This window comes from Moschus berezovskii, chromosome 3 (genome assembly GCF_049115385.1).
Source record: "Moschus berezovskii isolate FMDL1 chromosome 3, NW_MosBer_1.0, whole genome shotgun sequence".
Taxonomy (NCBI): domain Eukaryota; kingdom Metazoa; phylum Chordata; class Mammalia; order Artiodactyla; family Moschidae; genus Moschus; species Moschus berezovskii.
The window spans coordinates 37,370,862-37,397,725 of record NC_142462.1 but is presented as its reverse complement, the minus strand read 5'-3'; the positions used below and the strand labels follow the sequence as shown (position 1 = coordinate 37,397,725).

The 26,864-nt window shown below is 38.4% G+C and overlaps 1 protein-coding gene across 1 annotated transcript in view; it reads right to left on the bottom strand.

Annotated features, from left to right (window-relative positions):
• DNAH11 (dynein axonemal heavy chain 11) overlaps positions 1–26,864 on the bottom strand; it is a 390,076-nt gene that overhangs the window by 257,137 nt on the left and 106,075 nt on the right. The window contains exons 30-32 of the mRNA XM_088833659.1: positions 25,276–25,509; positions 6,390–6,521; positions 4,424–4,584 (exon numbers count right to left, since the gene is read on the bottom strand). Coding sequence (XP_088689785.1) covers positions 4,424–4,584; positions 6,390–6,521; positions 25,276–25,509 — 527 coding nt within the window. The remainder of the gene's footprint in view (positions 1–4,423; positions 4,585–6,389; positions 6,522–25,275; positions 25,510–26,864) is intronic.

Below are 26,864 nucleotides of genomic sequence, written 5' to 3'. Positions count from 1 at the left end.
ATGGATTAGAGAGCTAAACATAAGACCAGAAACTATAAAACTCCTAGAGGAGAACATAGGCAAAACACTCTCCGACATAAATCACAGCAGGATCCTCCATGACCCACCTCCCAGAATAGTGGAAATAAAAGCAAAAATAAACAAATGGGACCTAATTAAAATTAAAAGCTTCTGCACAGCAAAGGAAACTATAAGCAAGGTGAAAAAGACAGCCTTCAGAATGGGAGAAAATAATAGCAAATGAAACAACTGACAAAGAATTAATCTCAAAAATATACAAGCAACTCCTGCAGCTCAATTCCAGAAAAATAAAGGAACCAATCAAAAAATGGGCCAAAGAACCAAACAGACATTTCTCCAGAAAAGACATAAAGATGGCTAACAAACACATGAAAAAATGCTCAACATCCCTCATAATCAGAGAAATGCAAATCAAAACCACAGTGAGGTACCATTTCACACCAGTCAGAATGGCTGCTATCCAAAAGTCTACAAGCAATAAATGCTGGAGAGGGTGTGGAGAGAAGGGAACCTCTTACACTGTTGGTGGGAACACAAACTAGTACAGCCACTATGGAAAACAGTGTGGAGATTCCTTAAAAAACTGGAAAAAGAACTGCCATACGACACAGAAATCGCACTCCTGGGCATACACACCGAGGAAACAAAAATTGAAAGAGACACATGTACTCCAATGTTCATCGCAGCACTGTTTATAATAGCCAGGACATGGAAGCAACCTAGATATCCATCAGGAGATGAATGGATAAGAAAGCTGTGGTACATATACACAATGGAGTACTACTCAGCAATTCAAAATAATACATTTGAATCAGTCCTAATGAGGTGGATGAAACTGGAGCCTATTATACAGAGTGAAGTAAGCCAGAAAGAAAGCTGAAACTCCAATACTTTGGCCACCTCATGCGACGAGTTGACTCACTGGAAAAGACTCTAATGATGGAAGGGATTGGGGGTGGGAGGAGAAGGGGACGACAGAGAATGAGATGGCTGGATGGCATCAACGACTCGATGGACATGAGTTTGAGTGAACTCCAGGAGTTGGTGATGGACAGGGAGTCCTGGCGTGCTGTGATTCATGGGGTCGCAAAGAGTCGGACACAGCTGAGCGACTGACCTGAACTGAACACATATATATGGAATTTAGAAAGATGGTAACGATAACCCTGTATGCGAGACAACAAGAGATACAGATGTATAGAACAGTCTTTTGGACTCTGTGGGAGAGGGTGAGGGTGGGATGATTTGGGAGAATGGCACTGAAACATGTATATTATCATATGTGAACAAATCGCCAGTCCAGGTTAGATGCATGATACAGGATGTTCGGGGCTGGTGCACTGGGATGAACCAGAGGGATGAGATGGGGAGGGAGGTGGAAGGGGGGGATCAAGAGGGGGAACACATGTACACCTGGGGCAGATTCATGTCAATGTATGGCAAAACCAATACAATAATGTAATTAGCCTCCAATTAAAATTTTAAAAAAAAGCTAACTCAATGAGGTGGCCAAGTAATGGACGGCTAAGAAAGCCAAAGGTGAATGTCTTAAAAAATTTAAAGTACTATGCAAATTGAAGTAACTGCTTATGGAAACTGCAAGAGTTTCTATATTTTTCAGCCATCACATTTCAGAGCATCTTACAATGAATATGGAGTTGAAAGATCCCTGGCCTAGGAAAATAGCACTTTTTCTAGTACAGACTATGCCCTAGTAATCTTTTCCTGTGATTCCAAGTTCCACTGGACCTACGACCACCTATATGCTACAGACTACATTTTCTCCCTGCCTTCCAGCCAGGAGCAGCCAAGTGACCAAGCTCCAACCAGTGTGATATGCACCAAAATGAGCATGCATACCCTAGGATGCCTCCTTTGAGATGTTTTTCCCTTTCTCCATGAAATGAAACAAGTGTTCAAGCCACATGTAACATGTTGGTCACCCGGAAGCCAATACTGCTGAACCACCCTTCTCGGGAATGTCACCCAACTGAGACCCCAGCTTCCATGCTATTGAAGCCCTTATATTCCGGGTCTTTCTGTAACAGCAGCTTAGCCTGCACCCCAGGAAACAGTCCACCTGTGTTCCAGCCCAAGTCTCTCAGGTACAAACTGGGTGACCTGGGTCTCTGAACCCACTCATAGGGGAGAAGGAGATGATATTTTTCTGGTCTACTGCACCAAGGGGTCAACATCAAACAGGACACAATGGGAGTATTTGCAAGGTATCATTGTGTTAATGTAAACTATTCGTAAATAATCGCAAGAATGAAATGGGAGAGAAATGTACATAATGTGAACATCTTATACAGCCCTATTCACTCTATAAAAAGAATATTAATCTTCCTTTCTTACTTCCAAATAAACCTCATAGTGATTTTCAAACTGTAAAGTTAATATGCTATTGGTCCTCACTATTGATAGACTTTAAAACACCTCTTCCCTTTTGTCCTGTACCCTGTATCCTTCTCTATTTACAATGGCACGGATATAGCAGATTCTAGGCATTTGCAGTTTTGATGATACAAGTGATTTTGTCAGGCTACAAATTTTAATTTCTTACACTGAAAGCAGTACGTAAATTAACTAGATAGTGAACACTGACTTTAATTAGAGGCAAGTTAAAGAGAACTGAACTAGAGAAACAATTACAGAAGCCTTATGATTTATCAATGACACAGTTACAAGCACATTAATATGTTTAAGAACAATCCCAAAGCTAATGAGGGAATTCCACCAATCTCCCAGGGCCACCATTACCACCCCAGCTTGACAGACAGACTTGAAGCTGTTTGCACTTTCATTCCCAGGTAAGTTATGTGGTACGGTGATAACTGGGTAATTGGGAACATGAGTATGATCCTGAGGTCTGATTTCTCTTTTATTAATTGAGCAGAGGTTGAAATACTAACAAAGAATTTCAGGTCAATGTAACATATCCTTATCTCTACAACCTTCTGTGTATATCTATTACCTTGGAGTCAAGTGGCAATGAACTTTTAAGAACCCCTTGCTCCTTTGACACACTTGAGCCACACTGGGCTCTGTATCTATCCCTTGAAGCAGCCAAGCTCCTTTCCATCTTAGAAACTTTGTACTTGTCTTTACCTGTAACTATCTGGCCCAGGACGTTTGCCTCGCTGGTTCCCTGTTATCATTTGAGTCTTGGCTCCACTGTCCTCTCACAATCTATAGCTGGCTCTCCCCTCAAGACACTTTCTAACATATCCCCCTGTATTATTTTTGTCATAGCATATGGACAACCGACTCATTTGAAAAGACCCTGATGCTGGGAAAGATTGAGGGCAAAAGGAGAAAAGGGCAGCAGATGATGAGATGGTTGGATGACATCGCTGATTCAACGGACATGAACTTGGGTGAACTTGGAGACGGTGAGGGACAGGGAGTCCTGGCATGCTGCAGTCCATGGGGTCACAAGGAGTTAGACACGACTTAGCAAGTGAACAACAAGAAAAAGTATGACCCCCTAACACAGCTCTCTTAATCTGTTTACCATTCCTCTCTGTTCCCAGCCACTCACAAGCCACACTCCCCTAGACAGTGTGCTTTGTAAGAGCAGGAATCCTGCCTGCTTGATCCTGGGACGGTCCTCAGCACAGTGCTTCAGAAGTACTGTATCTTGAACCATTCCTGTTCTACCTCTTTTCTTCCTTCGCTGTATGTAAATTCAGAAATGAATTTACCATAGGCAATTCTTCTTTTTACACTTTCAACAAAAGGATGCAGTGGGAGAAATGGTTAGAAATGGTTAGAAATCCTGATATCAGGGTGTCAGAGAGAATGGACTCTGAGATCAAAGACGCTGCCTTGAGCCATATTAATGGCCCATGATTTCATGATGTTTCTACCACATAGCACCTGTCATTATGCTTTTCTAATTTGGTTCTCTTCCTTGTCTCTAACACCAACATATACTGTGTCACTCAATTAGTACATTTCCATACTGCTTTCATAGAGTTTCCCTATTTGTTCCACATTTTCCTGCAACCCTTTATTTTCAGCCATCTGAAAATAATTATTTTGAGACATCTTTACCCATGCTGCTGCTGCTGCTAAGTCACTTCAGTCGTGTCTGACTCTGTGTGGACCCACAGACAGAAGCCCACCAGGCTCCCCCATCCCTGGGATTCTCCAGGCAAGAACACTGGAGTGGGTTGCCATTTCCCTCTCCAATGTGTGAAAGTGAAAAGTGAAAGTGAAGTCGCTCAGTCGTGTCCGACCCCTAGCAACCCCACGGACTGCAGCCTACCAGGCTCCTCCATCCATGGGATTTTCCAGGCAAGAGTACTGGAGTGGCTTGCCATTGCCTTCTCCGTTACCCATGCTAGGAGACTTCTTTTGACCCGGCTTTTCCCATCCAACTCCAACTTATCATTGTTACCTGTCAGTTAGAGGAGTGATCACAAGTCGAGGGCTGTTTCCTAAATATTCATAGAAGTACTGGAACTGGGCATCACAGATATTTACGAGACAATGTTTCTGGGTGTCCTCCCACCGGTGACGAAGCTGAGAGAGCCAAGCAAAAGCCTGGGGAGTGACGACCTGAAAATATCATGCGATCACTACACATGAACATTGAGAGTTTTAAGGCCACAAATGTAATCTATTAATCAACTCTGTTGAGTCACATTTTACTCCTAAAAAATCTCACAAAAGGGAAATTTCTTGCATGCTACTGCAAATTGTAATTGCATGTAAATGGTTGAATACTTAATCAGAAATATGTGTGTAATAAAAGTTTTCATTTTAAGAAGGCTATTACTGTAAAACAACATCAATTTCTTGATGCAATGCTTTTTCCCCTTTTATGAATCACCCTAGGGGATTGGATCACTTTTGTGACTTTATATTCCTATCAGTGAAATCAGATGGAAAAAAGAACATAATCCATTATTTAGCATGTCAGAGGTATAAACAAACTACACTTTCAACCAAGTCCATTCTAAAATTGTTTTGCTTTTATTAGAGATTTCCACTCCATTTTTCATTAGGCCAAACAACAGTATTTTTTCATTGCCATTACTTCTTATATTACTCAATTCTATCCATTCTTTCCCAGTTTGAAAAAATAATTCCAGTCTCTTTCAAGATCCAATGTGACCCAAGGATTTCCTCGGAATCACTTGAAGTTACCAAAATTATTATCTGCTCATTGTCTGATGTCTTCCTGAGTCTCAGCATTGCATACTTACGCACAACAAATGAGCAGGAATTAGACAAAGTCTTTATCTCTTTAAGTACAAAATAAAGAACATATTTTAAATTAGAACTTCTCCTGCTGCAAGCAAACCATCACTGATAAAAAAGATGATAAAATATGCAAGGTCATATTCAAAGAGTAGTTATCAATGGCTCATCATCAAAATGAGAACACATGGTAAGATTATTTTGCAAGGATAAATTTTAGATTAGGATTTAAACAACATTATTCAGTAAGTGTCCTGAACCTGGATCAAGAAGAGTTTCTTTTTATGTTTTCACATGAGGAAGCATTTGCTTGAACTTTGTGGAGAGAATTAAAATTCACTATGATTTTAATAAACTGAGAAAGAACTAGAAAAACAACAGAAAATATGTCACAATATAAGCACACCCTCAAACCATGAAGGTAATTACCATCCTCAAAAAAAACAAACAAAAGAGATTTGGAAAAAGTCATTTTACAGGCATGGTATGTCAATTTTGTTCACTAGACGATCGTACTTCTGACATTTTAAGTAGGAGTATATTTTGAAAAAAGGATGAGTAATTATCCTTCCACATTAAACACTGGGGGTATCAAAGAGATACATTAACTTTTTAAAGAGATAAGGAAAGGTAAACAATGCATTGAAAGGATTAGAAAGTAACTTTTTTTTTTTTTTAAGTAATATAGCTTGGAATGGAAAAGACAAGGGTTGGCCAACATTTCTCTTTCTTCAAAAAGAAAATAATCAAAGGCACACAGAGATGATTGAGGTGGCCCACAATCTTACTTCTATTGGCGGGATAAGCCACCGAGGTGGTTACCACAGACCAATGGGCCAAGATGCTTATGTGTAGAGAAGCCACAAAACAGGGAAATGAACACATGACTTCTGTGGTTCCCACATCCTGCCTTAATTTTTGGATGATCTGAATTAGAGGAGCCTTATGTGGCCAAATCCACCGGGATATCACTTGGGGTAACTCTTTTAAGGATAATATATTTGTTAACCCATATAAAATGTATCCAAAGTAAGTACAACCAATTTCTTAGGACTAATCAAAACTACCAACTTAAAAAAAATTGCTTTCTCAGAAATATTTTTGACAAAAACACCACTTTTAGTAAAGAGCAAAAAATACATAAAATCTCTACAACTTGCCTTCTGAGAAATAAGTTTTGCCACCACATCTCTGGCATGGACATCTATGGTACAAATTGTCATGATCTTCTGCCTGTCTCCAGGTAGAAGTTCTCCCAGCAGAAGTGCAATCAGTGTATTCAACTGAGAAATCTAGAAGGAATTTTTTTAAAGGAGGTAAGAATTACAAATACAGAATTTTATAGCCCAACAGTCTTTATAATTGTAAAAAGTCCTTTAGTTTACAAAACTATTTCAAATACATTGTCCCACCTGGCCCTCAAACAACTGTAGGGGTAGGAGTGGAGTGGGAGGAAGGGATTTAATTAATTAATTAATACAAAATAAATATTACTGCCTTCTGCCCCCTACCTCCTGAGCTAAGACTCTGAGAAGACAAGTCAACCTGCAGGTAATGACAAAGCCAGACAAAGAAGCAAAGTTTCCTGGTTGCAGTGACCTGACTATCCATGTAACCATGATCTAGTCTATAACTTCAGTGGAATAGAAATGACTATAAAATTTTAAAAGGTCAAACTGAGCTAGCTTCTGTCAAAGTATAGTAAGAATTAAAAACAAAGTGCTTTTTTTGATTGACTGGTTTTCTGTTTTTTGTGTTTTTATAGGATGATTACTGAGAGAAGCTTTCAAATGTATGGCTGAAGACGGCTGCACTTAAATCTTATTCATATCCCTGGTGCTTCCCTGGTAACTCAGCTGGTAAAGAATCTGCCTGCAATGTAGAAGACTCTGGTTCGATTCCTGGGTTGGGAAGATCTGCTGGAGAAGGGATAGGCTACCCACTCCAGAATTCTTGGCTTCCCTGGTGGCTCAGCTAGTAAAGAATCTGCCTGCGATGCGGGAGACCTGGGTTGGAAGATCCCCTGGAGAAGGGAACAGATACCACTCCAGTATTCTGGCCTGGAGAATTCCATGGACTGTATAGTCCATGGGGTCCCAAACAGCTGGACATGACTGAGTGACTTTCACTTTTCACTTTCATATCCCTGGCGGTGGTTTAGTCACTCATTCATGTCTGACTCTTTGTGACCCCATGGACTGTAGCCCACCAGGCTCCTCTGTCCATGGGATTTCCCAGGCAAGAATACTGCAGTGGGTTGCCATTTGTTCCCCAGGGGATCTTCCCCACCCAGGGATTGAACCCAGGTCTCCTGCATTTCAGGCAGACTTTTTACCATCTGAGTCATCGTGGAAGCCACACTGATATCCCTATTTTTGCCTAAATAAGAGTTGTCTGGTCCAGCAATTTCTGAGATCAGTATATTTCACACTAATGGTCTCTCTTCCTAGAATGGAAAGACTTGAAATGGAATCACATGTAATATAAAGAAATAAGGATGCTGCATTATAGTAGTAAGAACATGAATTGCTTTATGAAAGTTATTTCAGTTTCACACTGGAGTGTATACAGATGTGTGTAAATTAGATCTGCATAAACTTTCTTAATGTTAATCATGGTCAGAAAGGTTTGATGGATACTGTCTTAGGTGGTCATTTTGTTAGCATGCTTATTTGCATAAACCATTCCAGTCTTATTCTTGTTATTGTTTATTAACAACAGCAGCAACAAAAATCTGCCTTATTCCAGGATAGCATATTACAACATAATACTGTCCCCTTTCCTTTATAGCTCTGCAAAGGACAGTCAATGACAAACCATTAGATCCTGAAGGAATTGGTTGTAAGTGAATATATCATATCACCAAAGGCTCTCAAACCTTTACTGTCAAAAACAGATTCCCTTTTGTACTATTACCACATTCCAGAAAGCACCAAATAGTGAAGGTTGCCCTGAGACTGCTGTGCAGCTAAACGGCAGAAGGTTCTATAGGTAGAGCACGCATAGAGAAGGCAGGCAGGGAAACAGTAACCATAGCATGCACAATTCATGTTAAATCAGAGTGCACAGTGCACCAGGCACTAAGTAGGGTTATTGTCTATATTATCTCATTTAATCTTCACAACACTCTATTATTCTCATTTTGCAGGTAAAAGACAACTGACTCATTGGCATATTAACCACAACTGCCAAACGGGGCGGGGGAGGAATTCAAATCCAGACAGTCTGACTTCAGAATCTGAGTTCTTATTGATCACATTACATAGACTCCTTGTACCAGCCTCCACAAGACCAATCCACCCACCACTTTCAAGTTGGAAAAGCGTGCAGAAAGCATTCCAGAGAAACTTAAAATCAAACACAATGAATAGTTGGTTCAAAGGAATAAAAACATGTACTTGAGACATCCAGCCTTATAGCATTAATCTACTTTTCATATTCTACATCCAAAAAATGTAGTTACATGGTAACAAAAGCAGAGGTGATTATTAGTTCACGACCGCTACATTCAGGGTTCATCATACCCCGCTTTTAGGCTCCACAAGGGCAAGGTCTGTGTATGCCTAGTTGAGAGCTTTGTCCCCAGAGCCACTGGGGAACTAGGTGGTGAAAGCAGGTACTCAATCCATGTTTGCTGGATAGATGAGTGAAGGAAGAGTAAGAGTCTACACATATGTAAGTTTCTCAGCAAAACTTATCACACGCTGGTTAGAAAAGCGGTACTTCAGCACTGGATATTTTCCCATCTTGGCCAAGATACCCAGTCTGCAGAGTCCCAAATCTAACACCAGTACCAGAATTTGGTTAAAAAGTGTTGATTTTAACAACAGAAATAATAGTTTATGTATCTTAAGAACATTTATAATTTCAAGTCCTTTCAGAAGCACTGTCTTGTCTGAGCCTTCCTGTGATCTCCCCATTATTGATCTCTTCTTTTTTACAAAAGTTCAGGCAAGTGACAGATGATTAAAAATATAGCTTGTCAACATCACGTGAGACTTCCCTGGTGGCATCACTGACTCAATGGACATGAGTTTGAGCAAACTCCAGGAGATGGTGAAGGACAGGGAAACCTGACGTGCTACAGTCCATGGGGTCGCAAAGAGTTGGACACGACTGAGAGCCATAACAACAACAAATACATAAGGCAACACAGGAGGAACATTTTCCTTGTAGCAGCAGAAACACTGCAATTTTACCAGCATCAAGAGAATAGAAGACTTCTCAATTTAGGCACACCCAAGTCATCGTGGCAAAGAAGCTGGAAGAGCCCTTCTGTAGAAACGTTAAAATCTGGAGCTTGTAAGTCCTCAGCTCAGCAAGTTGAAGTGAACATTATAAGGTAACAACTATAGCTCTTTGGGAGTCAGCTACCAGAACCCTCAAACCTCCTTCCAGCAGGACAAACACAGAAGTGATACTCTCTGTGTCTCTTAAAAATATCCATAAGGATCTCTAGTCCTGAAACCCACCAATGTTTTAACTTTAGCAATATCAGAAAAAAATGGATTTTCATTTACTGAGAACAAAGAAAATTGCCAGAGAAACCAGGTCCCACCCTTTCTGACGCTATCAAGTCTGTGGAATCCCAGTTTATCACCTTCCCTTGCACTATTCATTTCTTACTCTCCTTCAGTCACACCACGAAAACCAGCACAATACCGAGCCGTGAATGTCAGAGACAGTGGGCATGATTACCCCATTCCTGACGTTAACGAAAATGATGCTAATGTTTCACCATTAAGCATGATTTTCTCTGTAAGTTTCTGATAATCTTCATCAAGTTTTCAAGTTCCTTTCAGATGATTTATAGGAAAAGAACAACGTGTAAAAATCACTAAAATAAACTCCCACCTTAAGATATTTGAAAAAGAGGAGCAAATTACACTCAAAGTAGATGAAAGGAAGTCATCAAAGTAAAGCAGAAATCAGTGAAATACAAAACAAACAATAGAGAAAATCAACAAAGATTAGTTATTTTGAAAACTTAAATAAGATTGATAAACATATAGAAAGTCTGATTACAAACAAAGGAGAGAAAACACAATTAGCAGCCAGGAACGAAAGAGGGGCACAAGGCCAGACCCTCCAGACATGCGAAGGATGACGTCGGTAAAGGACGACCTACTCACATCAGTTAAGTCTGAAAACTTAGCTCTGGGTGGATGGACCTTCTTCAGCAAAGGGCCAGACAGGAAAGGTTTCAGGCTTTGAGGGCTACATGGTCTCGACTCCAACACCAGCACTTGTAAGACCAGTGCTGGGTGAAAGCAGCCAAACATACACACCAGGCCAGATGGGGTCAGACGGCTGTAGTCTGCCAGATCTGGACTGAGATTAAAAATGGGTTAATACCTTGAAAAACACAAATTCCTAAAGCCGACACAAGAGAAAAACAAACAAAAAAGCTACACAACAGCACGTATATGAAAGAAATCAATGTTTAAGTGAAAGATGTTTCTCAAAGCAAATGCCAGGCCCAGAGAGCATCACCAGAGATTTCTATCATACGCTGTCACAAAATGATACATGAGAATACAATACTTTTAAATTCCTTTTAAGGAACATAATGCTGATCCCCAAACTGGCAAAGATATTATAATAGAAAATTACAGGTAAATGTCCCTTATGAACACAAATGCAGAATTCCTGGACAAAATATTAGCAAATAGAATCCAGCAAAAAATACATACATAATAAATGGTAATACATCGTAAACAACTGGAGCTGGCTTTGTATTCAAAAACTCACCATAGTAATAGAATAAAAGAGATAAACCACAAGAGAGTATCTTAGAAGATTTGAAAACTTCAGTATCTCTTCAAGATAAAAGTCTTGGTATGTAATGGAAGGTATTTTACTCTATTTGAGAAAGACTGTCTACAAAAATCTAGAACTACATTTACACTTAAAACACTGTTCTTCCCTAAGACCGGGAAGAGGCCAGGATTGTCTGTCCTCATTACTTCTGTTCAACACTGTACTCTAAGTCCCCTAGCTTAACTCAGTAACTCAAGAAAAGGAAATAAAGGGCAAAAAAGAATGGAAGACCAGAAGTAAAACTTCCATTATTTATAGATGGTATATTCATACACATAGAAAGCCTATAAAACTATATTAAAAAGAAAATCATGCTAACACTAGTAAACAAATTTGGAAAAGTCTCAAGACACCAGGTGAATGTTAAAATGTCAATATACTTCTAGAAACAAGCTACAAACATTAAGAAAATAAAATGAAAAAATTAATTAGCATGATTACAGTCAGACACAACTGAAGTGACTCAGCACAGCATTGTTCAGAAAATATTGTTCAGAAATATTGAAGAAGATCCACATCAAGAGACATAACATGTTCCTGGATTTTAAAAATCATCATTGCTGAGATATTCATCCTTCCAATATTTTTATATTCAATGTCATCCCAGTTAAAATTTAATTAGACTAAAAGATCAATGAAGCTTTTTAAAACAAACAATATGATAGTAACATTTATTTGGAAAAGGAAAAGAAAGGGTCATTCCCTGTGTCCCTGGTGGTTCATCAGTTAGGACCCTGCACTTTCACTGCCAAGGGTGTGGGTTTAATCCCAGGCCAAGGGGTCGCAAAGAGTCGGACACGACTGAGTAAATGAGCACACACAGGGAATTAAAATCCACACAGAGGCATCAAAAAGAGAGAAATAAATGAAAAGAACTTAGAATAGCCTGAATACTTTTGACAAAAAATAATACAATTGGAGAGTACATATAACACGATTTCCAGGTGATATAGTATAAAGCTCCAGCAATTAACACTGTGGATGTGGTATAGAGAGAAAAACAGATCCATGGCACAGAAGAATCTGGAAATAAGCCTCAATATATATAATCATTTGACTTTTTACCAAGGCACAAAGTTAATTCAAAGGAAAAAGAACAGATGCATGGATCACAGATCTAAATGAAAAATCAGAACTATAAAGCACCTAGAAGGAAAACAGGAAAATACCGTTATGACATTAAGAAAGGCAAGAACTTTTAGTATGTGACATAAAGATAATTGATCATAAAGTAAAAACTTGATATACTAAACTACATCAGAATTAAAACATTCTACTCACAAAATATACCATTAATAAAATGAGTAGTTAGTCCATTCATGTCCTAACCAAGGACTTCTGCTCAAAACAAATCCTGTAACCATTCTATAGAGTAATGTCTGCTATACAAGGATGTTTGTAAGACAGTCTAGAATGAAGGCAGTCAATCCCTCTGCTCACAAGATGGATAAAATATGAGACCCACAAGGACTGTCCCCCTACAGTGCTAAATGGAAAACCCAGACCAAGAAAGGAGATGTGCTAATTTATGAGACTGGCCAACAGAACTTTCTCTTGTACTTCATCATTGCAGCTTTCTGTCCCAAGTTTATTAGAACTTTATAAAATGAGTAAAAAATATTTGCATCTTTTTCTATATTCCAGAACAGTTGATATAACATGGTATTAATCTGTTTTTTAAAATGTCTGACAGAACCATTGGAACAGTACTCTATTTACAAGATATATATATATGTTTAAAATTTTTAACTTGATTATCATTTCTATTATTTCTGTGGTTCCTGGTCTACTCAAGCTTTCTACCTCACTTTGAATCAATCTAAGAAACAGTGTTCACAGAAAATCATCCATTAAGTTTCAACTTATATATTAGTATAAAATCACGTGCAGTGCTGTCCTGTCTTCTAAGAATCTTTCTCATAGGGGAATGCTTCTTTCCCCTACCTCTCTGTTGTGTTTGCTTTCTCCTCTGACTGCAAATCTTTGTCAGTGTTTGATCTATTCAAAGAAGTTAATGGGTCAGACTGGACTCAAGGCTACATAGGTAACATTTTTCTGTTACCTCCATCTGTCATTGTGGGGATCTTGAGTTACTTCAGGATCTGTTCTGCTTCTTGCTCTAGAACCACAGTTGGTGAACTACAGGTAATGAGCCAAATATGGCCACCACCTATTTTTATAAATAACATTTGATTGGAACTGAGTTTTGTCCATTCATTTAAAAATTGTCAGTGTCTTTGTTCCCACTACAACAGCAGAGAGAAGTGGGTGTGAAACAGATTAAAAAGCCCATAAAGACCAAAATATTTACTATACATCCAGCACAGAAAAAGTTGCCCAACCCAAAATCTATAGCCAAGACACATGGCAGAAGTCCTCAATAAATGTCTCACTTCGTCTATGAAGTATTTCTCGGGGCTTTATCCTCAGGACAAAACTTTCACTGATCATCTCTCAGGATGTACAAGAGGCAGGGCTGGTTCCAACTGTCTGCCTCTTAGACATTCAGTACTTATCCCTGACCACAAGCCCCATGCTTTTTCCCTTTACTGAATTTCAGTTTGTAATTTCTCTGGAATTTCATTGGAATAAAATAGGCTTATCATGGCAATAGCTTTTAAAAAAATTATTTTTTTTATTGGAGGATAATTGCTTTACAATACTGTGTTGGCCTTCGCCATATATCAACATGAATCAGCCACAGGTATACATATGTCCCTCTTAGTTATCTATCAGTTTGATTCCATCTGTTGTCAACTTCTAGGCATTCCTCAAATTATCTGGTCTAGTATTTCCAGTTTCAGTATGATTTTATTTTGTATACTTTGTCTTTCACTGTAAGTTTTGATGTGTTAAAGTAACCAGGCTGGGCACAAGATGGTGTTGCTCATGCTAAAGTCTCATGTCAGCAACCTAAAACTTAACTGTTTCTACACTGGACTCTCCCAGAAAAGGAAGATCAACCAATCAGCACTTGCCTGCTCAGCACACATTACCTGACTGGGCTCTTAGGCCTCCCTTTGCCCCCTTTCTCTCAAAGTCACCCTGCTTTAACCAATCAGTAAATGCCCAGCATAATTTCCTCCCTTGCTCCCGCTCACTTTGGTTTATAAAAATCTCTCATTTTCTATAGCTCTTTCTATAGCTTCTTTCCATCTGCAGATTGAATGCTGCCTGATTGATGAATCACTGAATAAAAGCCTACTAGGTCAGTAAATTGTCTGTGGAAAAAATTTCTTTTAACAGATGAGGCAGGCAGTAGAAAATATGTGCTCTACTCATCATCTGGTAGGTTCCTGCTATATTAGGACGCATGGGCCTATCAGATCACACTTTTCTATAAAGACAAAAACAAACAAAAAAATTAACTTATGTCCAATACACAGTGGGTAGCTGCAGCCTTCTTCTTTGAGTCAAAGGGTTGGGACAAAATAAGAACACTATCAACACAGCATCCAGTTCCTTTTAAAAGAATTTCCCAGTGATTAAAAATGAGACTAAAAACTGACCTTAAGTAGAAAAATGAGAGTTTCTTTCTATACATATAATATTTCAGAATATTTAAGGTCAGGAAGAGTGAATGGTTAATAAGAAAAGGTTTATATTTCTTACCATGAGTCTTATTAAAAGTACCCTAGGCAATGTACCAGTACACTAGTAATTAATATTTTCAAGTCCAAAATGCTTCTCTTATTTTGATGATTTTCATATGGTGCAATAATAAAGGAAGAATGGAAATACTTTATCAGATTCCAAGTCTAACAAAACAAAATACTTTTGTCAAAAAGTACTCTCAAATCTGAGAAATTTTATATTATCTGTTTTACCTTCAACGTCTGGCACAGGGCAGGGCTATATATTCAAAATGAAGTATTTTTGCCTTTAATCCCAAGATCAGCTAATATACAATTACAATATGTTGGGAGAGTGAGTTTAAAATAATTAATTTAGTTAATTTCACTACAACTTGGAATTGAGAACTAAGGAAAGAAATTACTTGTTCAGGTAGATCATCAGTTACTACACTCAACTCTGATTTCAGTTTTGTAAATTAAACTATTTTAAAGGACTGAAGTTCATCTTCCAAGCTGCTCACAATATTAGCAAGAGTCATTTTAATAAAAAAAAATTCTAGCAAATCGTTATATCCATTTTTAAAAAGCAGAAACTAAAGGGGCTTTAATTCAGATGCACACACTTCTCATGAACAAAACTACAGCTTTAACAATATTCAAATGTTAGTTTCACTCATGTGCAAGTTAGTGGCAATGCTGAAATGCTATACTGAAAGCATCTGTTGGCTGGTCTGTCAAACATTTCAATTCATGCTGGAAGTGTTTCATAATTAAGCACGTAAGTGCTGTCTTCATAAACCATCCTATTTGTCTACTTTTCATCTAACGTAAAAGTTTAAAATTATTTTAAAGGAGAAAAAAACACTAAATTTTATTAGCTGAATAACATAAAGCTATTAGACTATGAATAATTTTAGCTCTAAGACTAAAAAGAATCAACCCAATGCTAAAGACATGGGAGGAAATGGACAATTCTCACACACTGATATTGGGAAGGTAAACTTGGCATGATGTTTCAAAGGCTTAAAAAGTTCTGCTCTTTGAGCTAACAGTTTTACATCTGGAAATTTATCCTGAATAAATGAAAAAAATATGTGCAACAGGTATGTAAACACAAGGTTGGTTATTACACTATTATTCAGTTCAGTCGCTCAGTTGTATCTGACTCTTTGCGACCCCATGAATCACAGCACGCCAGGCCTCCCTGTCCATCACCAACTCCTGGAGTTCACTCAAACTCATGTCCATCGAGTCGGTGATGCCATCCAGCCATCTCATTCTCTGTCATCCCCTTCTCCTCCTGCCCCCAATCCCTCCCAACATCAGAGTCTTTTCCAGTGAGCACGAAAAATAAAAACAACCTAGACAGCCAGTATTAAATAGCAGTAATAATAACAATAGGCAATCTTGCAACATATTGGGTTACACTGAATGAATAATTCCTTTATTAACACAGAGGGCATTTAAATAAAATCCACACACCCGCATTCAAAGTACATAGCCAAGTACAAGAGAGAGGGAAGACAGATGGGAAAGGAAGAAGGGGAAAGGGATGAAGAGTAGGTGACAGTGCCCAATGCCAAAGATGTACATCTATGCTAGAGCAGCAGAATGAGGTTACAAGGCTAATGTCACGCAGCCTGAAGGAGGGTTTGAGTAGAGACTCAAACACTGGACACTGAAATTGAATTGCCCACACGGCCACAGAATATTTCTGTGTCTCTGCCTCTTACACTCCCTGAAAAGGTTGGGAGTTGGAGTCGAGATGCTGATATCAAGCTGAGATCCTCACAGTATTACATAATCCAGTAAAAGGTTCTAGAAAAACTCTACCTACTAGCTCAGAGAAGCAAGAAGAAAGCTTGAAACATCTTGAGAGGCTTTCGATAGGAAAAAGTTTTCCCAAAGAAATAAAAATCTCACACCTCTGCCATGTGAAGCTATGGCATCCAAGTTGACCCTGCCTCTATGACTGGGAAATTAAACACAAAATTAATCCAGAACTCTCAAAACCTGTAGAAACCTGGAAGAAAGGAGGAGAAAAACATATAGGGACATCTGCTCAGTGTAGGACACACAGAATTCCTTCAGAAAAAAAAACAAAACATAAAAACTAGATAACGTTTAAAAATAAATGTACAAAAGATTTACTGAATAGCACAGGGAACTATAGTCAATATATTGTAATAAGCTATCATGGAAAACAGCTTCAAAAATAATATATGTGTACATGTGTAACTGAATCAAAAAAATAAAAGAATTCTACTTTTTGAAATTCAATAATGTTTATCTTTTTGCCAGTTACTCTAAATGTCCTATGGACATATAAAAACAATGTCTGAGATACAAAATTTTTAATATATTTGTGTAGGATATAAGATTAATATAAATTAATATAAACAGAAATCTATTATATTTAAATTAATGACATAATTCCAGACACTATTCTTTTTTTGCACGTGATAAAATATTTTTAGATAAATGCTAATATGTCTCACTATGATTATATATTTTTTCTTTTCCCTTATATTTCTTCTGATTTTTGCTTTATGGATATTTGTTTCTTAAAGAGATAGGAATACCAGACCACCTGAGCTGTCTCCTAAGAAATCTGTATGCAGGTCAAGAACCAACAGTTAGAACTGACATGGAACAACAAACTGGTTCCAAATTTTGGGAAAGGAGTACAGCAAGACTGTATATATATATATAGTCAGCCTGCTTATTTAACTTATATGCAGAGTACATCATGAGAAACGCTGGGATGGATGAAGCACAAGCTGGAATCAAGATTGCCGGGAGAAATATCAACAACCTCAGATATGCAGATGACACCACCCTTATGGCAGAAAGTGAAGAGGAACTAAAGAGCCTCTTGATGAAAGTGAAAGAGGATAGTGAAAAAGTTGGCTTAAAGCTCAACATTTAGAAAACTAAGATCATGGCATCTGGTCCCATCACTTCATGGCAGATAGATGGAGAAACAATGGAAACAGTGGCAGACTTTATTTTCTTGGGCTCCCAAATCACTGCAGATGGTGACTACAGCCATGAAATAAAGAGATGCTTACTCCTTGGAAGAAAAGTTATGACCAACCTAGATAGCATATTGAAAAGCAGAGACATTACTTTGCCAACAAAAGTCCGTCTAGTCAAGGCTATGGTTTTTCCCAGTAGTCATGTATGGATGTGAGAGTTGGACTATGGAGAAAGCTGAGTGCCAAAGAATTAATGCTTTTGAACTATGGTGCTGGAAAAGACTCTTGAGAGTCCCTTGGACTGCAAGGAGATCCAACCAGTCCATCCTAAAGGAGATCAGTCCTGGGTGTTCATTGGAAGGACTGATGCTAAAGCTGAAACTCCAATACTTTGGCCACCTCATGCGAAGAGTTGACTCACTGGAAAAGACTCTGATGCTGGGAGGGATTGGGGGCGGGAGGAGACGGGGACGACAGAGAATGAGATGGCTGGATGGCATCACCGACTCGATGGACATGAGTTTGAGTGAACTCCGGGAGTTGGTGATAGACAGGGATGCCTGGAGTGTTGCAGTCCATGGGGTTGCAATGAGTCAGACATGACCGAGCGACTGAACTGAACCGAACTGATGTTTGTTTCTTTGTTGTTAAGTGTTGAATGGATTATGAGGTCTATCTTCTATGTGAATTATACCTTTTTTCATTAAAAATATTCATCATTGTTTCATTTAACGATAAATAAATTTAATAAAAAATGAATGTACAAAAAATAAATTCAAATTTTAAAAACTGGCCTCAAAACAATCACTGGAATCAACTAAATAAGACTAGTAATGAGATAGAAAAATAAAAACCATAATGAAGAGGTAACTCATCAAAAAACTGATTTTTACAGAAGTAAAAAAAAAAAAACTTGGAGAAATTGAGATATAGTAACTGAAATCAAACTGATGAAATGGATTCAGTTCAGTCACTCAGTCTTGTTTGACTCTGCAACCTCATGGACTACAGCATGCCAGGCTTCCCTGTCCTCCAACTCCCGGAGCCTGCTCAAATACGTGTCCATCGAATCGGTGATGCCATCCAACCATCTCATACTCTGTCGTCCCCTTCTCCTCCTGCCTTCAATCTTGCCCCGCATCAGGGTATTTTCCAAGGAGTCAGTTCTTTTCATCAGGTGGCCAAAGTACTGGAGTTTCATCTTCAGGACCAGTCCTTCCAATGAACATTCATGACTGATTTCCTTAAGAATTGACTGGTTTGATCTCCCTGCAGTCCAAGGGACTTAGGGGTAAAGATGACTGCTATCTACAACTTCCTTTGAAATGAATCATAAGTATAAGGTATGTTGATGGAATAAGAAAGGGTTGGATAAAGCATAGATAATGTGGTATGACAGTAAGATACCAAAACAAAATGTTGATTTTAGAACCTAGGTGGCAGGCCTGTTCATCACTGTACTATTCTTTCAACTCTTTCATACATTTGGAAAGTTTTATGATAATCGTTGGGGAAGTACTCCTTAAATTATGCATCACATTAGGCCATAATGCTGTTGCTCTCATTATTTTTATTGTATCAGCCAAAGCTAACACATAGCACTGAAATTTCATCAAGCACTTTTAAATATTAACTAATTTAATCCTCTAACAATCCTGCAATGCCATTATTATCTGTTTTACAGATCATGAAACTGAGGCACACAGAGTGGCTAGATAACCTGCTCAAAGTCATACAACTAATAAAAGACAAAGCTGAGATTTGAATTTATGTAATATAAACAAGAGGAAAAAGTTAGTGAACTGGAAGACAGATTCCAAAAGTCACTGAAATTGCACACAAAAAGGTAGAGAGTTTCAAAATATGAAATAAAGGTTAAAAGGCAAAGAGGATCACATAAGAAGTTTCAACATACAGCTGATAAAATTACAGAGAAAGAAAAGAGACCACAGACACAAGGCATCCAAGGAAAAATGGAAGAGAATTTTCCTAAACTGAAGGCAGACATGTAACTTTCACAAAGCTCACTCAGTCCTCAGCAAACCAAGTTTAAAAAGCACCCACACACATACACACACAAACAAAATACACAAGAGAAAAAGAAAACATCAGAAACACAAAAAGAAAAATAAAATTGTATAATCTGCCAAAGACAGATTATTTATGAAGGAAAAACAATCTGACTGACCTAAAACTTTAAAACCATAAAGGCCCCCAAATAACGGAATCATATTTTAAAAATTCTAAATGACAATAATTCTCAATTTTGAATTCTCTACTTAAACTATCAAGAAAGAAGTTAAAAAAGACAAGGGATCAGAAAACTCTCTATGTATCACTGGGCAAAGAGCTACAAGATATACTTTAAAAGAAGAACTGGACTTAGAAATAAGAAACAGCATTTAAAAAAATGAGCAAAGTCATTGTTAAATATATCGCTAAATCTATGTAAGATTTAAAATAATAACACCACAATTAACCAGGGGTTAATGCGGGAGACCCGGGTTCGATCCCTGGGTCGGGAAGATCCCCTGGAGAAGGAAACGGTAACCCACTCCAGTATTCTTGCCTGGAGAATCCCATGGACGGAGAAGCCTGGTAGGCTACAGTCCACAGGGTCGCAAAGAGTTGGACACGACTGAGCAACGGAATGGAATGGAATACAAAATAAGATTAGACAACAACTAAATGGAAAAGTGGAGATGGAGACGAGCACTCTAAGGTCTTTAGGAGGAAGAGGTAAGAACTATCAAAGGCAGAATGTAAGCATCATGAGCACAGGAACCACACAGCCTAGAACAGTGTCTGAAGAGCGGTCAGACTTGGATCAACCTGAGTTTGGCAGAAGGGAGGGCATCAATTCTGGTATAGCCACATAAAGGAATATTATTTGACCATTTCTAGTGTGAATTTGATATTATGTGTGTCAAGGGAAAATGTAACAAAATGCATGGACGTTAAAAAAAAAAAGACATTTCTCTTATTTATACACATACGATCAACATAAACTATGGTTATAGGCTTCCCCTCTGGCTCAGATGGTAAAGAATCTGCCTGTAATGTGGGAGACCCAGGTTCCATCCCTGGGTTGGAAGATCATCTGGAGAAGGAAATGGTAACATGGGAACAGCTACATACCAACACACACACACACACACGCACATTTATATAGAAAGAAACAGTAGATATAAGGAAAAACTTCTGACATCTATATGCCAAAAAGTTGTCAATGCTTCTCTGTGGGACGTGAATCTACGAGTGTTTCTGAGAGTCAGGTTTAATGAGGTGGATGAAACTGGACCCTGTTATACAGAGTGAAGTAAGACAGAAAGAGAAACACAAATGCTGTATATTAACACATATATACGGAATTTTGGGGGCTCCAAAATCACTGCAGATGGTGACGGCAGCCATGAAATTAAAAGACGCTTACTCCTTGGAAGGAAAGTTATGACCAACCTAGACAGCATAGTAAAAAGCAGAGACATTACTTTGCCAACAAAAGTCCGTTTAGTCAAGGCTATGGTCTTTTTCCAGTGGTCATGTGAGAGTTGGACTGTGAAGAAAGCTGATCGCCGAAGAATTGATGCTTTTGAACTGTGGTGTTGGAGAAGACTCTTGAGAGTCCCTTGGACTGCAAGGAGATCCAACCAGTCCATTCTAAAAGAGATCAGTCCTGGGTGTTCATTGGAAGGACTGATGCTAAAGCTGAAACTCCAATACTTTGGCCACCTCATGCGACGAGTTGACTCACTGGAAAAGACTCTGATGCTGGGAAAGGTTGGGGGCGGGAGGAGAAGGGGACGACAGAGAATGAGATGGCTGGATGGCATCACCAGCTCGATGGACATGAGTTTGAGTGAACTCCGGGAGTTGGTGATGGACAGGGAGGCCTGGCCTGCTGTGATTCATGGAGTCGCAAAGAGTCAGACACGACTGAGCAACTGAACTGAACTGATGGAATGTAGAAAGATGGTCATGACAATCCTACATGCAGGGCAGCAAAAGAGACACATATGTGAAGAACAGACTTTTGGACTATGTGGGAGAAGGTGATGATTTAAGAGAATAGCAGTGAAACATGTACGTTACCACATGTAAAACAGATGGCCAGTGCAAGTTCAATGCATGAAGCAGAGCACCCAGAGCCAGTGCCCTGGGACAACCCAGAGGGACAGAGTGGGGAGGGAGGGGGTGGGGCCTCAGGATGGGGGACACATGTGTACCCATGGTTGATTTATGTTGATGTACGGCAAAAACCATCACAATATTGTAATTATCCTCAAATTAAAATAATTTAATTTTTTAAAAAAGAAAAAAATTATTTGCCTTTTTTCCTTTCTGTATCTGAATTTTCATCTTTAACAATAAATACATAATAATGAAATCATGAAACCGAAAATGATTGTTGATATAAAAAAAAAATCCATAAAATATAATTTACTGTTTTAAGCATTATTCTAATTACCACAAAAAATAATGGGGGCAAGGAAAACAGAAAGGAGGACATCAATTCTGGTATAGCTACATAAAGGAATACTATTTGATAATGTCTAGTGTGAACTTCGGAGAGGGCAATGGCAAGCCACTCCAGTACTCTTGCCTGGAGAATCGCATGGACAGAGGAGCCTGGTGGGCTGCAGTCCATGGGGTCGCTACTAGTCGGACACGACTGAGCGACTTCACTTTCACTTTTCACTTTCACACATTGGAGAAGGAAATGGCAACCCACTCCAGTGTTCTTGCCTGGAGAATCCCAGGGATGGGGGAGCCTGATGGGCTGCCATCTATGGGGTCGGACACGACTGAAGCGACTTAGCAGCAGTGTGAATTTAATGAAGAGAGGAGAAAATATTAGCATAGAGTAAGTAGAAATATGCTTCTTGAAAGACTGAAATTTGAGAAGTGATCGACAGTAGCTGAAATTTAAGACAGGATATTAATTTAAGTATTTTATAGTATCCTTATATATATATTTAAAATATATAATAAAATACTGCAGTTATATTAATAGCATAGATAACAATAAATCAACTAACCAGAAAGTTAATTTTATAAGCATAATAGAATTCATTACAATTTAATTATCTCAGTTATTTTTACCCATGGAAAAAAACTTAGCTTTCTCATCCACATGACATTGACTACAATGGCAGAGATGCTGTCCAAGGGAATAAATAGCCACATCCATCAATCTAAGCCTGTAACTTCAAGCCTGCTAAACAGAAATTCATGCCCCATTTTCCCAAGGATGTAAAATCAAGGATATACTGTTCTCCAAAAGTAAAGGATAGAAAAACTTCTTTAGAAACATAAATAAGTTAGGTGGTCTCTACATAAGATGAATGGAGAAGGAAATGACAACCTAGTATTCTTGCCTGGATAATCTCATGGACAGAGGAGCCTGGCAGGCTACAGTCCATGAAATTGTAGAGTTGGACATGACTGAGCACACACACACACCCGAGATTATAAGAGTCAAATTAAAAGGAATAATTTTTCCAGTAGTCACGAATGGATGTGAGAGTTGGACCATAAAGAGATCTGAGCACCGAAGAATTGATGCTTTTGAACCATGGTGTTAGAGAAGACTTCTGAGAGTCCCTGGGAATGCAAGGAGATCCAACCAGTCCATCCTAAAGGAGATCAGTCCTGAATATTCATTAGAAGGACTGATGGTGAAGCTGAAACTCCAATACTTTGGCCACGTGATGCAAAGAACCGACTCATTGGAAAAGACCCTGCTGCTGGGAAAGAGTGAAGGCAGGAGGAGATGGGAACAACAGTGAATGAGACGGTTGGATGGCATCATCATCCATCACCGACTCAAGGGATATGAGTTTGAGCAAGCTCCACAAGTTAGTGAAGAACAGGGAGGCCTGGCATGCTGCAATCCATGGGTTCACAAAGAGTCGGACATGATTGAGCAACTGAACTGAACTGAATCAACACAAGTATTTGTTATCTGAATCTATGTGATTTTTAAGGCACTCCAGTTAAATACTGCTAAGAAGAGAAGCAATGCAGAGGAGTGGAAAGCATTCTCAAGCTGGTAGACTGTACCAGTGTTACAAATTTTATAACATTGGGAAAGTCATTTAACAAATCTGGATTCAGACTTTATCCACTGAACACAAGTAGGGTAGACAAACTAATATTTAAACAGATAGTTAGGGAGTTTGGGATCGACAGGTATACACTGCTATATTTAAAATAGATAACCAATAAAAACCTACTGTACAGCACAGAGAACTCTGCTCAGTATTATGTAACAACTTAAATGGGAAAAGAATTTGAAAAAGAATAGATACATGTATATGTGTAATTGAATCACACCTGAAACTAACACAACACTGTTAATCAACTATACTCCAATATAAAACAGAAAATTAAAAAATAAATATCTTTCAAAGTCTAATATTCCATTTTTCTTAATAATATTTATTCTAATATATAATGTTTATGCACAATCACACCAGCACAGCTTTTTCCAAAATACACAACAATGCTTCTCAAACTACATACAAATCTTCTGGGATCTTGTTAAAAAGCATACTTTGGTACAGTAGGTGTTGGGTAGGCCTTGAGATTTTGTATTTTTGTCACGCTCTCTGGTGATACCAATGCTGCTGACACATGGAAAATACCAAGCAGCTTGGCCCTAGAAGATAAGCCTCATAGTCTCTTAATCTATAAGCCAAGAGAAAGGCTCTATCTCTGAATTGTTTCACAGCCAGGAACACATCTTAAGAGGGGAAGTTTAAGGAGAAGTCATAGGATGACTGTGGTGAATAAAGTGGGAGTTCAAAATAGAATCTTTTCCAAAGTTGCTCACCTGTGATTTATAATGAGCAGAAAAATAAAATACATGAAAACATTTGTCTTATTTGAACAATTCTCTATCTTACTGAGTCAAGCAAATCATGTACCAACTATGTGGTCAGTCTAGATGGAGAGTCTTACCTAGGAAGAGAGAAATCGGTACCATATCTAGGTGTGGGTGATAGACTAGATTCTTCAGAGATAATAGATAAGAATGAATGCTTTTTATTATTGATGTATAGTTGATTTACAATGTTACATTAATTTCTGCTGTACAGCCACCTGACTCAGTTATATATATGGGTATGTATATTTATCTATCTATATATATAAAATACTGTTTTTTATATTCTTTCCATTATGGCTTATTTCAGGATATTGAATATAGTTCCCTGTGCTATTAAGACCTTGTTGTTTAAATATGGATTTTTTTAAACCAATGTAAAAAAAAAAAAATAAGAACACCACCAAGCTAAAAAATGGGTAGTTAAACAAGTGACTGCTAAAATCTTCCCAGCATCATGCCCTTAACACATAAAGTGAAAGTGAAGTCGCTCAGTCGTGTCTGACTCTTTGCGACCCCATGGACTGACTGTACCCTACCAGGCTCCTTCGTCCATGGGATTTTCCAGGCATGAATACTGGAGTGGGTTGCCATTTCCTTCTCCAGGGGATCTTCCTGATCCAGGGATTGAAGCCGGGTCTCCCGCATTGTAGGTAGAGGCTTTACCGTCTGAGCCACAGGGAAGTCCCTTAACACATAAAACACTTCATAAACAAGAATGAATGAATGAAGCAAGCTTACCTCTTCAAATCCCTTAAAATTCAAAATCATGCATTTTACAAAATACCTGTTTTTTATGGAAATCCTTTAGGGCTGTTTCGTAGCCTTCCTCTAGCCTACTGAAGGCTATTCCTACATCTGTAGTCCACCAGATTTGCGAGCTAGTTAGTGCAACTTGAGCTGGGAAATCAAAAATCCACAGTTCCCTGGGTTTGTCTTCATAGACTGCGATGGCTTCTGTGATGGAATGACGCACTGTCTCTTGCATGGTCTGTTCCAGCTGAAGGAGCCAGGTTTCCACCTTTTAAAGCAAACAAAGGTAGTAGTAACACAGGCTTAACTATGGAAGAGGGATAATGCTATCCTCAGGCTTGAAGGCTACAAAGAGAGGAAGGCCTCAGGTGGATTTATAGGGTTGCCCAAAAGTTTGGTCAGGTTTTCTGTAAGATCTTATGGAAAAACTCAAATGAACTTTTTGGCCAACCCAATGTTTTAAACTCCTGTACTAGAAGGTAACTCAAAGGGGCTGGTGAACTACTGACAGATGAAGTCTTCCCTACATAAAACTGTCTTCTGCCAGGATACTGCTCATCTTATTTCACCTACCAGCTGTCTCATAAATTTCCACACCCTAACTAGACAACGTGTTCTCCATTCTTCATTTTTCAGATTTGAAGACCAGAGGGCTCTAGATCAAGCTCCTATCTGGCAACACACAATGTTTTGAGAAACCAAACATCACAGCCAGTATGTTAGAGTAAAATTCAAGAGATTTGAAAATCACAGGATATGAATTTTTTTAAGTGTACTTGATAGACAATGCTGTGTTAAGTTTCAGGTGTACAGCAAAGTGATTCAATCATACATATATATGAATTACTTTTCAGATTTTTTTTCCATTATAGGTTATTACAAGATATTGAACATAGTTCCATGTGCTATAATAGGTCCTTGCTATTTTTATTTATATTTGCTTATCTATTTTAAATACAGTAGTGTGTATCTGTTAATCCCAACCTCCTAATTTATCCCTTTGTCCCCTTTCTCCTTCAGTAACGATAAATTTGCTTTCTGTGTCTGTGAGTCTAGTAAGTTGATTTTTTAATTTATTTTTGATGATTTTTAAATATACTGAAGATTCTACCCTAAAATCTCCATAGTACCTTGTCTTACAGTGTTTTCAGCAAGTTTCTTAATTATATTCCCTACTGGCTCTCATCTTCACACTTGTCAGAAATTAGACAGTAGGAGAGATGAGAAAGAGGACAACTGCTGGCTTGTGAAAATCAATCTTGAAAAAAATTCATTCAAAGTGTATTTTGTTCCCACAAATATATTTCAGCCAGTTTTCCATTCTATTCAAATACGCTTTGTTATATTAGTCTGTATATATGTCTCCCTGGGATGATGTTATATAACAAAAGGATACCTATACCATTTGAAAATAATTGACCATAGCGAAAAAAATGACTATACGAAATAAATTCCAAGGACTGTATGAAATCCTGAAATTATATAATTGATTTCTTTCCCCACCTCTGTGAAGATGGCAGGAGTATTCATTCCTACAACTTCTTTCTCTGGAGAACTGGGAAGGAGTGATATGCGGTTAATGAGTTGACAGCCTTCCCTATTGAAAGAAGAAGGAAGCAGGGC